The 15862-nt window shown below is 43.3% G+C and overlaps 1 protein-coding gene across 5 annotated transcripts in view; it reads right to left on the bottom strand.

Annotated features, from left to right (window-relative positions):
- LOC137439575 (uncharacterized) overlaps positions 1-15862 on the bottom strand; it is a 47993-nt gene that overhangs the window by 14255 nt on the left and 17876 nt on the right. For 4 of the 5 annotated variants that reach the window (XM_078768198.1, XM_078768199.1, XM_078768196.1 and 1 more), the window contains exons 2-5: positions 11574-12036; positions 11303-11341; positions 10968-11030; positions 9283-9420 (exon numbers count right to left, since the gene is read on the bottom strand). In XM_078768198.1, coding sequence (XP_078624324.1) covers positions 9283-9420; positions 10968-11030; positions 11303-11341; positions 11574-12033 — 700 coding nt within the window. In that variant the 5' untranslated portion in view covers positions 12034-12036. Of the gene's footprint in view, positions 1-9282; positions 9421-10967; positions 11031-11302; positions 11342-11573; positions 14281-15862 lie in introns of all 5 variants that reach the window. The other variant, XM_078768197.1, reaches the window with a different exon arrangement.

Below are 15862 nucleotides of genomic sequence, written 5' to 3'. Positions count from 1 at the left end.
TTTTCAACATATTTCAACATACAGCTATTTGATCTTCATTTCAACAATATTGATAGATAAAGGTGATATAATATAACAAATATCATGAAACATTTACATTTTGTAGTCCATTGTATAATTTAAATAAACATAAATGCAAATTTGGCATTTGGAAAAAGTAAGTACACCCTTGGCTCTAATAGGTGGTATTTCCCCCTTTGGCAGAAACAACCTCAAGTAGGCGTTTCTTATAACTGTCTACCAGTCTCTGACATCGACTGGGAGAAATTTTTGCCCACTCCTCCATGCAGAATTCTTTCAGCTGTGCGATGTTTGAGGGGTTTCTTGCATGCACAGCTCGTTTCAAATCCCCCCCACAACATCTCGATGGGATATAGATCCGGGCTTTGACTTGGCTATTCCAGAACCCTCCATTTCTTTCTTTTCAGCCATTCCTTGGTGGATTTATTGGTATGTTTAGGGTCATTGTCATGTTGCAAGGTCCACCTTCGGTTGAGCTCCAACTTTCTGACAGATGGCCTCACATTATCCTCAAGCACCCTCTGGTACAATGAAGAATTCATCGTGGATTATATGATGGTGAGCTGCCCAGGCCCTCATGCAGCAAAGCTGCCCCAAACCATAATATTTCCACCACCATGCTTTACAGTTGGTATCAGGTTCTTGTGGTCAAATACTGTCTTTGGTTTTCGCCAAACATGTCTTCTGGTACTGTGGCCAAATAGCTCTACCTTAGACTCATCTGTCCAGAGCACATTGTTCCGGAAGTGCTTGTCTTTGCATTGGTGTTCATTGGCAAACGTTAGTCTTGCCCTGATGTTCTTTCTGGACAGCAAAGGTTTCCTCCTGGCACACCTCCCATGTGGATCAAATTTGTGCAGCCTCTTTCTAATGGTAGAGTCGTGCACTTTGACATCAATAGTGGCAAGAGCTACCTGTAGGTCCCTTGATGACATTCTGGGGTTCTTAGAGACTTCTTTCAGCATCTTGCGGTCTGCTCTCGGGCTGAACTTGCTGGGGCGGCCTGGCCTGAACAAGTTGGCAGTTGTTTGGAATCTTCTCCAATTGTAGATGATCTTCCGGACAGTCGAATGATTGATTTAAAATTGTTTGGATATCTTTTTAAATCCCTTCCCAGACTCGTAGGCATCTATAACCTTCTTTCTGAAGGCCTCAGAGAGCTCTTTTGATCTAGGCATGGTGACGCCACACACTTCAACAATAAAGAGCAAACCAAGCTAAATGTCTGAGGTTCAAATAAGACAGGTTCCTCCAAGATCCTCTCTAACGATGTTCTAATCATTTGCACCTGAGCTGGTGCACCTGATTCTAATTTTAGGTATTTGAAGTCGGTTGAAATAAAGATCAAATAGCTGTATGTTGAAATATGTTGAAAATGTCAAAACTTTACATGGGGTGTACTTACTTTTTCACGTGACTGTATGTGATAAACCATCAACTAGATATGTGACAAACCATGAAATAGATATGCGACAAACCATGAAATAGATATGTGATAAACCATTAAATACATATCTGATAAATCATTAAATAGATATGTGATAAACCATTAAATAGATATGTGATAAACCATGAAATAGATATGTGATAAACCATTAAATAGATATGTGATAAACCATTCAATAGATATGTGATAAACCATTAAATAGATATGTGATAAACCATTAAATAGATATGTGATAAACCATTAAAAAGATGTGATAAATCATTAAATAGATCTGTGATAAACCATTAAATAGATATGTGATAAACCATTAAAAAGATGTGATAAACCATTAAATAGATATGTGATAAACCATTAAATAGATATGTGATAAACCATTAAATAGATATGTGATAAACCATTAAATAGATATGTGATAAACCATTAAAAAGATATGTGATAAATCATTAAATAGATCTGTGATAAACCATTAAATAGATATGTGATAAACCAATAAATAGATATGTGATAAACCATTAAATAGATATGTGATAAACCAATAAATAGATATGTGATAAATCATTAAATAGATATATGATAAACCATTAAATAGATATGTGATAAACCAATAAATAGATATGTGATAAACCATTAAATAGATATATGATAAACCATTAAATAGATATGTGACAAACCATTAAATAGATATGTGATAAACCATTAAATAGATATGTGATAAACCATTAAAAACTGAGGCTATCCTGAAAATTTCAGCTTTATCCTATTTATTTCTGTTTATATAATATAAGCTAAAGTTCCTCGACTAGATGCCCACTTGGGTCTCTCAATCTCATGTGTTTGGCTGCGGATGTGTGGAAACCTCCACCACTACACCCATTTGTTGTTCATTCCTATAGTCTTCTCTTCCCATATCTATCTCCACCATCATTCCAACACCCTCTTTATACCTTAACTATTTTAAAGCCCTCTTACCCCCCCCCCTCCCTCCCCTCCTCCCCACCCGTTTTAGGCGTATTTGATGGTTTTGTGTCAATCCAGTGTGTTGTATTGGCCATGTGTTCGGCACGTTTGAACGACTTCCATATCTCTTTCTTTCCCCGTCCTTCCATCAAACTCATCCTTTCCAGCCTCATTCTCTCTCCCCCCCCCCCCCCCATCCTACCTACCATCCCTCATTGTCTTCTCCTCTCTTCTGAAAAACGACAAAAAAAAACAAACATCAAAAAAGTCAATCAGTGCTCATGCTCTCAGCGCATGCCTGTTTCAAAACATCACTTTCAGTTTCAAAACTCACTTGTCTTTCCTCTCATCTCCCCTTTTTCCTTCACCCTCACATAATGTCAATTCTAATCGCCCAAATGACAATACACGATGCTACATCACCCTATAATATTCTTCAAATGTCTTTCTTCCATACTGCTTCCTCTTATTACCTCTGCCACCAAAGGTTATGTTTTCACTCCTGTCTGTCCGTTTGTTTGTGAACAAAATATCTCAAAAAGTTGTGGACGGATTTGGACAAAATTTGGCAGAGATGTGGCGCATGTGACAAGGACGAAATGACAAGATTCGGATCCAGCTACTATAATTTTAAAAGTGATTCTTAAAAAGGTGACCCCACACGTGAAAAAGCTGAACGCCTCAACTCTGTGTTTGCCTCAAAATCGTGTGTCCCAAACCCATCTCTCTCTGCACCCACCTTACCAAGCCATACGCAGCTGCTCCTGGACTCTGTGTCCTTCACTCCCGACAAGGTGGAGAACTTGCTGTCAAACTCGACTCTGGACAAGACGGCATCAGCCCATGGGTCCGAAAATCCTGCTCTGCCGCTCTACCTCACCCTCTCTCTGTTCTCTTCACCCTTTCATTTGCTCAAGGTCATCTATCATCTGCTTGGAAATCAGCCAACATTACCGCTTTACATTAAAAAGGTGCAAAACAGATCCTTGCAGCAACAGACCAATCAGCCTGCTCCCAATCATCAGCAAGGTCATGGAATCCATCATCGCTTCTGATATCAAATCTTTCCTCTTCTCCAATGGCTTGATCTCTGATCATCAATTTGGTTTCAGACCACGTCACTCTACTCTGGACATGCTGCTTCTGCTGTCTCAACAATGGATGGAGGCCCTCAACCCCAAACAGGAAATCAGAGCTGTCTCCCTTGACATATATTGTGCCTTCGATATGGTCTGGCACCCCGCTCTGCTCACCAAACTCTCCTCCTATGGTATCCATGGCAATCTCCACGCATGGCTTGCGGACTTCCTCTCCGGTCACAGTCAACGTGTGGCCCTGAATGGAATTCTCTCGTCTCCCCTTCCTGTTCAGGCTGGAGTTCCTCAATGCAGTGCTCTGGGCCCAGTGCTTTTTTGTTATTCATGAATGATCTTTCTGACTCTGGAAAATCCCCTCTATCTCTTTGCTAATGCCTCCACTCTCTGCCGCTCCATATCTCAACCCTTAGATTGGCAGGCAGCAGACTCTTCACTTTCTGCAGACCTGGACAAAATCACAAAATGGTCAAACAAGTGGAACAAGTCTTTCAATCATGACAAATCTCACACTCTCACTATGTCTCTCCGAAAAGACCATCTGGAAAGCCCTCCAATCTACTTTCTCAACAATCCTTTTGAATAAGTTCTGTCACTCAAGCTTTGGGCCTCACTATCAGCCATGATATTTGTTGGGAAAACCACATTTCCAAGCTGGCCTCCAAAGCCAGCCACCGACTGGGCATCCTCCATCATGCGAAGTCCTTCCTTAGCACCTCTGAGCTCCTCACCACATACAAAGCTTTCATCCGCAGCTTGATGGATTTCTGCTCTCTCCTCTGGGCTGGTGCTCCTGCTGCACACCTAGCTCGGCTTCACGCTGTAGAAAACAAAGCTTTCAGGATCATTGGTATCTCCCGCGATGACTGACTCTGAGGGCCTTCCACTCCCTCACCACAGGCAGGTTGGTGGTCTTTCTGTCTTCTACCGAATCCTCTCTGGCCTTGCTCCCCCAGCTCTATCTGTGCCCCCTGAAATATTCCTGCAGGATGCATAAGAACTGCCAGCAACCCTCTTCTGGTGAAACTGCAAAAATCAAGACTCTGTGCTCACCTTCACTCTTTCATTCCTCTTTTCTCTCGCCTCTGGAATAAACTCCCACACTCTCTTCAATCCATCTCCTCCCTCCAGGTCTTTAAAACAGCTGTCCACCACCATCTTTTATCTTCCTCCATCCAAAACCTTGATCTTTTCTACCCCCTTTAATACACCCCAAATCCACATCTTTCAATCTCCGACTTCATGCCTGAAATTCCTAGTAATGTCAATTGGTTTTATACCGTGAACCCCTTCCCTCCTCCCCTCTCCCCCCCCCCCCCCCCCACAAGCCCTCTCCCTTCCACAGATCTCCCAATGTCCCTGTTTTCTACTGTTGTGCTTGTGTGCTTCTATCTCTCTCCCCATCTTGTCTCCCCCCTCATTTTATTGTTTTATGTGTCCGTTTATGTTTTTTGTGCTTTATGTGCTAATGTGTGTTTCATGTGCTCGCTCTTACATGAGCCTCGATCTTGCATACAATATATATATACAGACTTGGCATTTAATATGGATTATATTTTTTTTCTTGAGTTGGGTTTACTTTCTTAACTCAGTATATCAATCTGGTGAGTTTCTTTTACACTTTGGTGATTTATTTGTTAAAAGAACCATGTCACTGATTGTCTGTCGCAGCAAGAAGTCAACAACAGGATTATATCACAGGTGGCGTGACAAAATGTACGGACAAGTACATTTGACGATTGGCTTCACAGTCGGGTATACAAGGGTTGTTGCGTTCTGCATTAGTGGAAAACAACTGCTGCACATCTCCAAAAGTTATGGCCGCTTCCTCTGGAGATGGTCCGTCAACTCGACAATGCTGTTTGTCATGGAGTGGTGGCTTTACGAAATTCCGGCATGAAATAGCGTGCTATTGCTCAGCAGTATGGCATCACTCAAGGTCAGGTGTCAAAGATCCTGAAACGAAATGCTCAGAGGGGTGTCCCTACTCCAATACCGAGGCCAGGACATCCCCGCAGAACCACAAGGAGGGATGATCGCCAGCTGCACCGGTTAGTCCGCAATGGCCGTACCAAGTCAGCTAATCGGCTTGGGGCTGAGTGGCAGCAACTGACAAATGTGTCTGTATCCAGAAGGCTAGTCGACCAACAACTGGTTCAAGCAGGCTATCATGCCAGGCGTCCCCTGAGAAAGCCACGCCTGACCAGACAACACTGCCAGCGCCGATTGCAGTGGGCCAGAGAGCACCGTCAATGGCAGCCAGGACACTGGAATCACGTGATCTTCAGTGACGAGTCTAGATTTCTGGTCTATCGTCAAGATGGCCGTGTCCGAGTGTGCAGACAAGTGCATGAAGCCTACAACAAAGATTGTATAGTGCCAAGAATCCAAGCTGGAGGTGGTGGGGTGACCGTTTGGGCTGCTTTTCATGCAGGGGGCAAAACTGACCTGGTTGTTCTGAATGGAAACCTGATCCAGTTCAAGTACAGGGCCATTCTGGAAGAAACATTGCTTCCATTTGCTCGTGCAGCCTTTCAAGGAAACTTTGTGTTCCAAGATGACAATGCACGGCCTCATCGTGCTCGCATGATCCAACACTTTCTTGCTGACCGTGGTGTAGAGCATATGGAGTGGCCTGCCATGTCCCCGAATATGAATCCGATAGAGAACTTGTGGGCACAATTAACATGTCAAATCGACCACTTGGACCAGCAGCCGAAAGACCTCTGTGCGTGAATTGCAGCAGGGTGTCACTGCATGGCAAGCGATTCTTGTCCAAACCTTGGCAAATCTCGTGAACAGCATGCCTCGACGTGTACGTGCTCTCCTGAATGCTCGTGGGGGTTACACGAAGTACTGAACTGTAATTTTACTGTCCGTAATCCCAGTCGTAATTTAACTTTTGTTTTTGTTAAAAAAAAATTTGGCTAATGTGCAAAATAAAGAGATACTTCTGGAAAACGCACAGAAGTTTAACACAGTACTGTCCGTGAATTGAGTTCGATATCAGTTTACATCACCTTCAAGGATCAATTTATTTGCTTCGAAATGTCAAATGTGGTTTTTGTTTCTTTTAAAGGTCACATTAACAAAATCTAGAATAATTTCAACATCATTCCAATTAACTTTTGGTTCTAAGACATCTTGAAAAATAAGTTCACCCCCACAAAAAAATATTCCATATTAAATGCCAAGTCTGTATATATATATATATATAAATAAATAAAACTATTCACATTAATACAGTCTCTTTCTTCATGTCTTTAATCACCCTTCCCTCCGTTATTGGTGTGAGGTCAGTCATCATCTTGCTGACCATGGTGCCCTGAAAACAAACCAGTCTTTCAATAAGTGCAGTATCATGGACGTTAACCCCTACATGGCAGTAGCCCCTGCAGCCTGCACCCTTCCCCCCACATCATTTCCTGTGCACCCATGTCCTCCCAACCCACTGCATACCCCCATCCCATCCTCCGTCCAGTGTAACCCTCCTCATCTTCCCCCCCCCCCCTCCCCCTCCCCCTTTCTCCACATACACTCTCCGCCCCCTCATTATGTTCCCCGACATTCTTTCCACATTACTCTTGAACCTGTCTTCTTCATCAAAGTCCTCGTGATGCTTTGTCAAATCTGTCATTGTGTATGCTCCCCCTCCATCCCTTCCTTTAAATCAAATGGCAAAACAGGAGACTCTGCTCATGACAAAGCCGAACGTCTCACCTCCAGGTTTCCTCCAATTGTCGCATACCCAATGCCTCACACCCTGTCTCTACCTTATCCACTCATACCCAACAACGCCTGGACGCCACCTTCTGTGGCAGAGGTAATCATTGAAAAAACATCGATTTTCAGTTTGCATGACCTTCTTAAAATATTACCTGTAAGTTAGACAATTATGCTCCTTCTCATAGATGTTAAAATTTTCAGAAAATCGAGTAAAACAAGACGTGTTACCATGTGTAAACACTTATACGGTAAATATTGTCACGTCTACCGTGTAGTGAAGAGCTCAGGGTCCAAAACGAGCTTTAACGCTGAGGCGTTTACCTCAACATATTGCGGTGTTATCTCTTTGGCCCATGCGGGGGAGGGATACCAAGGTCCTTACCTGCATGGACCGACGTGACAGGGGTTTATCCGAACCCACGAACAAATAAACGTACAAGACAGGCATGACAAAGAAATGCAATAAATAATGGGTTTAATGAAAATAATACAGGCAATAAAAACAAATGCATGGTAAACTAAAATTCCTAAATGAGGGACCCTACATACGGACTCATATACAGATACAGGGAGAAATAAAATAAAAGAGAATGGTGTGGTGAGGTGGCCGATACTCAGCCTGCTCCGAGGACAAGCGCGGATGGTCCCCGAATCTCCGCGAGGGAGCGTACAAGGTAGCGCGAATCGCCACACGGCACCCCGAGCCATGAAGCGGTGGCAACCCGTCATCCTCGTCCAGTGGTTCCACGCTCCACAAAGCTCCCCTCGTGATACCAACTCTATCCCGAACCGCTCTTGCCCAGCCTTTTATTTCACAAGCACACCCGAGTACACACGAGCCAGGAAAATGCAACCGCCAGAGGGAGAGCAATATGCGACCGTCCGCCACGCAGCCAGCACCAGAGAGAGAAAGAAAAATGCGGGACGTTCGCTTTTTCTTCCTCCGTTGTCGAAGGTTCCCTCTGACGTCACGCTCGCTCCAATCACCACACGTGATTCAATAACCCCATTGCTCCTCAACCAACCCTCATTCGGGGCATGACCTCACGGCCATTCTTGACGCCTCACGGCCATTCATCGAGAATGTTCGGCTGGGCAGGGTCGTAATGTCTGGTTACTGTCGGCGATTATGGTGGTTGTAATTATGTGCCGATTGCATGTCTAGCTGAGTGAGTGTTATAAGAACAAAGGGAAAAAAATCACAAGGACAATTACACACTGGGGATTATTCTTAAGCCCTACCTAATTAGCGTAGCTCCACCCCTTGTATGGAGACACACAAATGCTTACACGGACATTTGGCCGAATGGGTTCCCTACTTAGTTACATGTAGGTAGTAAATTCAATTGATTGGACATGATTTGGGAAGGCACACACCTGTCTATATAAGGTCTCACAGCTGACAATGCATATCAGAGCAAAAACCAAGCCATGAGGTCGAAGGAACTGCCTGCAGAGCTCAGAGACAGGATTGTGTTGAGGCACAGATCTGGGGAAGCCTACAAAAAAATTTCTGCTGCATTGAAGGTTCCCAAGAGCACAGTGGCCTCCATAATTCTTAAATGGAAGAAGTTTGGAACAACCAGGACTCTTCCTAGAGCTGGCCGCCCGGCCAAACTGAGCAATCGGGGGAGAAGGGCCTTGGTAAGAGAGGTGACCAAGAACCCGAAGGTCACTCTGGCTGAGCTCCAGAGATCCTGTGTGGAGATGGGAGGAACTTCCAGAAGGACAACCATCACTGCAACACTCCACCGATCTGGGCTTTATGGCAGAGTGGCTACACGGAAGCCTCTCCTCAGTGAAAGACACATGAAAGCCCACAGAATCTTGTTTCTCACAGTCTGAGAGTCCTTTAGGTGCTTTTTTTGCAAACTCCAAGCAGGCTTTCATGAACACGTGTTCGACATGCTTTATCACTTATGGGAATTACACTACATTTACGCTAGAGGCTACCATGTACTATGAAATAACTATTCAAATATATCCCCCATTTTACCCCCAATAACAGATCTGTAACAATACAAGGTGTTCCCTTACAAGGAACGTCCATGCAGGAGGAGGCCATTCGACCCATCAGGTCTGGTTGCTCAGGATTGCTGGCCTTTTCCAAACAACTGTCTTTTGCAGTTGAATAATCCACGGAATCAGGTTCAACCTTCACATTCACAGGTAGACCTGTAAGCACAGAAAATCAACCATCTGTTAAAAAAACAAAAAAACATCAGAACCTGTCACATCACCACTTTAAATGCAAGGAAATACAGATGTATGAAGAGACAGTTCTGCCGAACAAGGATGTATTTATACTCCACAGCAATACACACACAACACCTGCAGGTAAATGAAGAACTCAAAAGATGACGATGTGGAAAAAGACAAAATATTATTCTGTCATGGTGAACAACCACTAAATTTGAGTTTTGTAGTTAAACTCTGCTTTTTATGCCTCTGGCGACTTTGTCGCCAGAATCATTATTGTTCTTGCTTTGCTCACTGAGGGGGGAAATTAAGTCTAAATGAAATGATAGATGAGGGTGTATTGAACTGATACAGTGCAGAGACTCCATTGTCACAGAGACTGATACAGTGACAAAGCTACCCAAATATGACAACCATTGTATTTGTCTCAATCTGTTGTCCGCCAGGATGGCCCTATCGCTCAATGGTGAAGAATCACTTTTAAAACATTCTAGTATCTGGATCCGGATCTTCACCAAAATCTAATCAAGTCGTCCTTGTCGCACACCCAACCCACCAAGTTTCGTCTGAATCTGTCCATAACTTTTTGAGATATACTGTTCACAAACAGACAGACAAGAATCACCTTTAGAGGCCATTTTTTCCCCGCAGGGCGGGGGTTGGCCTTTTTCAGGCACCGTGGTCCCCTTTTTTTTTTGAAGCAATGTTTTATGGCCGCATGCCCTTCCTGCCGCCAACCATGTTAGTCGCCTCTTGCGACACACAGGGAATTACCAGTGAACTGGTACTCAATTTGCCGACCTCCGAAGGATGACAGGCTGAGTCAACCCCCCTGGCGTTAATTCAGCGATCGACCGGGATTCGAACCCAGGATCCTGGGATCCCAAGCCGGCACCATAACCGCTAAGCCAACCCAGGCTCCCAACAGATGCAATAAATACAATACAACAAATACAATAAAAATAGACAGACAGACAGACAGATAGACAGAAAAACAGGTGAAAACATAGCGTCCATCCACCTTCAGTGGCAGAAGTAATTTAGCAAGACACCATACATGCTTATCATGTAATGTAGTACTCTCTGCTTTAATAGCAAGTATGAACACCTTGATGTAATGTAAAACGAAAAAGAAAATGGCCATGTTGATAAGCAGTGCTCACAAAAAGGGGTTTATCCCAAAAAAGATCCTTATTGTAGTACAAGGGACAGTCCAAAGAAGGTCAGAGAAACAGACAGATATGCTGTTGTCTCCACTAAAAGGAGGTATTAGATGTAAAAAGGGTGCAGTGGGTATCTTCTATATTAACATAGGAAACTGAGATATGTGATAAAGTTTTAAATGTCAAAATAAGCAGAAGCGATCAAAGAGAAAAATTAATTGACCGAGAAAAGTTTTGTTTTTTTGATAATAAAAATAATAAACAAAACTGGCATAAATAACTAATGGATTATAAACAAAGCTTTCCTGTCATGTTATATGATGCCATAAGAATAATGTTGTATAGAGTCAAAGAGCTTACCTTTTGTGGTACAAGTTGAACCGTTTGTTTCTTCGACATCGGGCTGCAACTCTCCACAGAGGCCTGCAAAGCATAGAAAGCCCCACAACACAAACCGCATCTCAAAGGATATATTCCACTTTAAAAGCCACAATGAAAACGTGTATCATCATCTATAATCATCGCAAGGGAGGAGGGTGGGGGGCTATCCACATGTTCATTACACTAGGGTGAGGCTAACCAAGGTAAGACTCAAGAAAAAACATCCAGGTAACTACAGCCGTATACAAAAACAAAAACAATTTCCATCATTGGCTAACAAAAATAATACTGTGACTGAAGATCGCGAACACTACCTTCATCCTCTTCATGTTCAATCTTCATCTCTGCCATACCTGAAAAAGGTGGAGGGTTTGAAAAGTAACAGAAGTACAGATAAGGATTTCTCTTTGAATTGAGACAGCTTACAGAGGGAGGGAAGAGAGGAATGTAGAAGGTAATAAGAACGAAGTCACTTAAACGAATGAGAGTGGGGTTGTGGGAGTATACATTTGGTACAATAGAAAACACTGGTCCGGTTAAATACGGTACGATGAAAATGAATAATGAAGAAGTCGCATCTCATACTGGGTTCAGATGTCGCACTCCTCTCCTGTTGAGGAAGAAAGGTGCAGATGTTCTCACTCATACTGCTAAAGTTCTCAGCAGTACTCTTTTGCTCCAAGCCATCACTATCGGCATCATCTGAGTGAAGGACCAGGTACCTCAACTTCTGCACACAGTTGGTGAACTCCTGGCTGACAGCATTCAGCATGGAGCACAGGACATCCACCAGTACCAAATTTGCCAGACCAGAACCGTGGCACTGATACTGCGACTCCACAAAGCACCGAACCTCAGCATACATTGCAAAGGCAAACTTCTCCTTGAGGAGTGAATACAATTCGGATCTCAACAAAGCAGACTCGGTGCAGACACGAAGCACCGTTTGACTCTCAATGCCCAGTTCAGTAATCACACCGAATGCCGTCTCTGCTCTCAGTCCTTGAGCCTGCAGCCATTCCAGAAAGTCCTCAGTCTCAGCCATGGCCTGCCAGGGATGCAACAGGATGCGATGTCACATACATTGCCAATATCCGTAGTGTTATTGATTTATTGATGGATTTATTAGGCTATTTAACGACTACTTTTGTGAACTTTAAGGCTAAATTTTGTCCATAAAGATTAATATGAAAAAAGATATTTAAACTAAATTTCCCATGGCTAGTCAATCATGTGCAATAAATTTTGCATCAATCTTTCAAGCGGTTCTGGAGGATTTTATGTTTCTATTTTCATTCCAATATGGCCGCTAGACCACATTACTGATTAAGTAAAACGATTTCACACACATCGGGTCATATATCAGATAAAAGAAGTTTCTTATTTTTGGATAAGGATTTTGATTTAACCAGTTATGGCTGGAATACCACTTCACCAATGATGTCATGGTCATTACCCTATGTACCCCATTGGAGTTGATGACATATGACGAGTTTCAAATTTTTCCGTTGAGCGGTTTTGGAGAATAAGACATCCAAATGTTTTCCTTTAATCCAACATGGCCACCACACCATGTGACCTATGATGTCAAAGTCATCAATAAAATATTCTCCATGTCCCTCCTACGTTTAAAGTTTTGCATCGATCGGACAAGCGGTTGCATAGAAAATAATTTAAAGCGAAAATATACAGACGTGGACACACACACACACATACACACACATGGACACACCCACACACAAACACACATGGGGACACACACACACACACACACACACACACACACACACACACACACACACACACACACACACACACACACACACACACACACACGTCTTGCAAGCCCTTCAGGGTGGGACTAATAAATAGAGTGCAGTTGTGGACATACTATGTTTAAAGACAATTCACGGCAGAGGTACACTCGCTCTTCCATGAGCCTAGACTTTGCATTAAAATGGAAAAAGGTAGACAGTAAAATGGGATAGGTTAAAGGACTGAACAGAGAGGAATGAGTTGGGGAGGGAAGGACAATACACAGGCAATAAACAACCAAAGGCTATTTGTGCGAGTCTTGAATGTGAGGAAAGAATGAGGTGATGGAGGGTATGAATTGGCAATGGGGCAGTAATAGGTTTGGATCAGGATCAATAGAGGTAAAAAACAAAAGATTGCTGGTAAGGATGGGAATGGAGGTGCACTGCCTGCTTGAAACCCTGGAGGTAGAGTGGCATGGAACAGCCTCTGGAAGGAGGATCCGCAAATGGGAGAAATGAGGACCAAAGAAGTGGAGGTGTGGAAAGCCTTGGTTTTAGAAGTTTTATCAGGAGGGGATTACTGGAAGAACGCCTGGGTAGCCTGCTTCTTTCCTTCTTCTCAGCCTTCCTGTTGAACAAGCCTGCTTCCTGGACAAGCTGGGTAGGCCTGGTGGATTAATATAATGCAGTTAAATGAAGTAATGTACAACTATATAATGTTTGTGTGAAAACTTGTTTAAAATTTTCAAACACACATCAGCACAGCTAGGATCTCCAGCCCTCACCCCTTATGATATAGGTGTCAATCAGGTCTAAAATAAATGGATCAATTGGGCTTTTGATAAGGAAATGGAATTTGTTAGTGGCGATGATGGAAGTTTGTCAAATGGCTTTTGAAATGACAAAAATAACTCTTCTAACGTAACTCTAAAGGATGTCATGCCTGCCATGGTCACCTGAAGGACAGCCAGCAGCTACGGTCAGGTGGCATTCAGATTTTGGGTGACTATTATTTTGGTTCATACGTAACCGAGAGACTCGACAGTTTGCACTTTCAACCTCATACAGGGCATTGGCATTTACAATCGATTTGATGTGGAATGATCAGCGAGTCAAATGGCCTCCTCTTACGCCAAACCTTGCTTGTGTATATACAGGGAAGTTGAAAGTTATTGATCTAATCTAGACATCTAGCTATCAAACGAACCATGAACAGAGGATTCTTCAAAATGAGCGACAAGAGGACGATCCAAAAATAAGTTGTGGTGGATAAATCCAGACGACTGCTTTGTTAAAATGAACATTAAACCGAGTTGCATGTGTATTTGGATATGCAAAGATGAAGACAGTAGTATGTCTGACAGTTCAACTAACTATAATATGGCTGGCTTAAAGGTATGCACTCACCTATGAGCTGTCGAGCCTGGGTTCGAATCTTGACCCAGCGATAAACTGCCACCCTGATGTTTCACAGGCAGGGCAAGGCATCAGTGTGGGTGCCATCCCTTGGATAGATGTTAGACTGGGTGTCCCCTCTGCCGGCATTAATGGTTAGCATTAAATATCCCACTTTCTATATTAAATATTTCACTAAGTGTAGATGAGTTATCGCTAGTACCCTGAACAAATTACAAGTTCCTGTTTTGAATACCACTGGGAAGGCAACGGTAAACCACCCAGTGTAATCTTTTCCATGAGGCTGCTTTGGCAGCACTGTCTGCCTTAAGGTAGAATATCAAAATTAGATTTAGAACAAAAAATATATATTCTTGTGCAACTGTACGGCTTCAACAAGGTCATTGATACCAAGGCACGTACTACGGGTCATCACATGTGTCAGTCATGAGACACATCTCTTGTGTTCCAGTCACCGGGTATGTAATGGTGATTTGTGTTTTGTGTACCCAGTCTACCACATTTGAACTACGTGGTTAGTTTACCATGGCAGGAGAGTAGACCTCGATGACCAAGATTCTATCATCTCCCCATGAATGAATGAATGAATGAATGATCGTTTTAAGGCCATTTTCCCCGCTAGAGCGGGGGTTAACCTTGCGGGCCCCATGGCAATCATGGTTCCCTGTTTGAGGCAATGTTTTTATGGCCGGATGCCCTTCCTGACGCCAACCCTTGGTCGCCTCTTACGATGCGCAGGGATACGGTGTACCTATTCGAAATCGGGGTACACACCGGGATCATTCATCCCAGCAAGCTGGTACTCAATTTGCCGACCTCGGAAGGATGACAGGCTAAGTCAACCCCCCTGGCGTTAATTCAGCGATCGACCCCGGGATTCGAACCCAGGATCCTCGGATCCCAAGCCGGCACCCTAACCGCTAAGCCAACACCAGGCTAGGTTCAAACAAAACATTGTAAAGACTAGAACGGCACTCAGTCGAGAGCATACCTCCACCAGGTGAACAGTTTACGTTTTGTATCCTAGAGTAGACCAGAAAATCACAATACAGAATCCCATTTAATCGAAATCATCCGTCCACAACGTTTTGAGATATCCTGCTTTGTATCGTTTTTGACCCTATCACCCAATGGTGAAGAATCGCTTTAAAAATTCTACACGCCAGATCCGGATCCGGATATTCACCAAAATCAAATCATTTCATCCGTGTCACATACACCACCTCTCTGCCAAATTTCGTCCGAATCCGTCCACAACATTTTGAGATATCTTGTTACACAAACAAACGGACAAACAAACAGACAGTGGTGAAAACATAACTTCCTTTGGTGGCGGGGGTAATAAAAAAAATTACATTGTTTTTTAAAAACTGACAGATAGGTAGCAGCAAAGGCCTTACCTTATGTCGCTTTTCTTGGCAGCTTTACGTAGCTTTCCTTGGTTGGACGAGTAAAGGGGGTTAATTATAAAGATTCTAGCCACCTGGGGATAATTGATTAGGGTTTTGAAAATGACAGGCGAGAGCTGATTGGTTATTCCCTCCAATTACGGTTGAGTGACATGATTGGGTCTTAATATGTACATGATGACCAATATTGGTATTGCACATGATATATGTGTGGGAGCCTTGGTGGTGCGCGTTTCTGTCTACACTGTTGATATGTCTACACTGTTGCTGATGATTCGCCAATAAGTGATGA

This window comes from Myxine glutinosa, chromosome 14 (genome assembly GCF_964187855.1).
Source record: "Myxine glutinosa chromosome 14, kmMyxGlut1.1, whole genome shotgun sequence".
NCBI lineage: Eukaryota > Metazoa > Chordata > Myxini > Myxiniformes > Myxinidae > Myxine > Myxine glutinosa.
The sequence above is the reverse complement of the archived record's forward strand: the minus strand, read 5'-3'. Positions and strand labels throughout refer to the sequence as shown.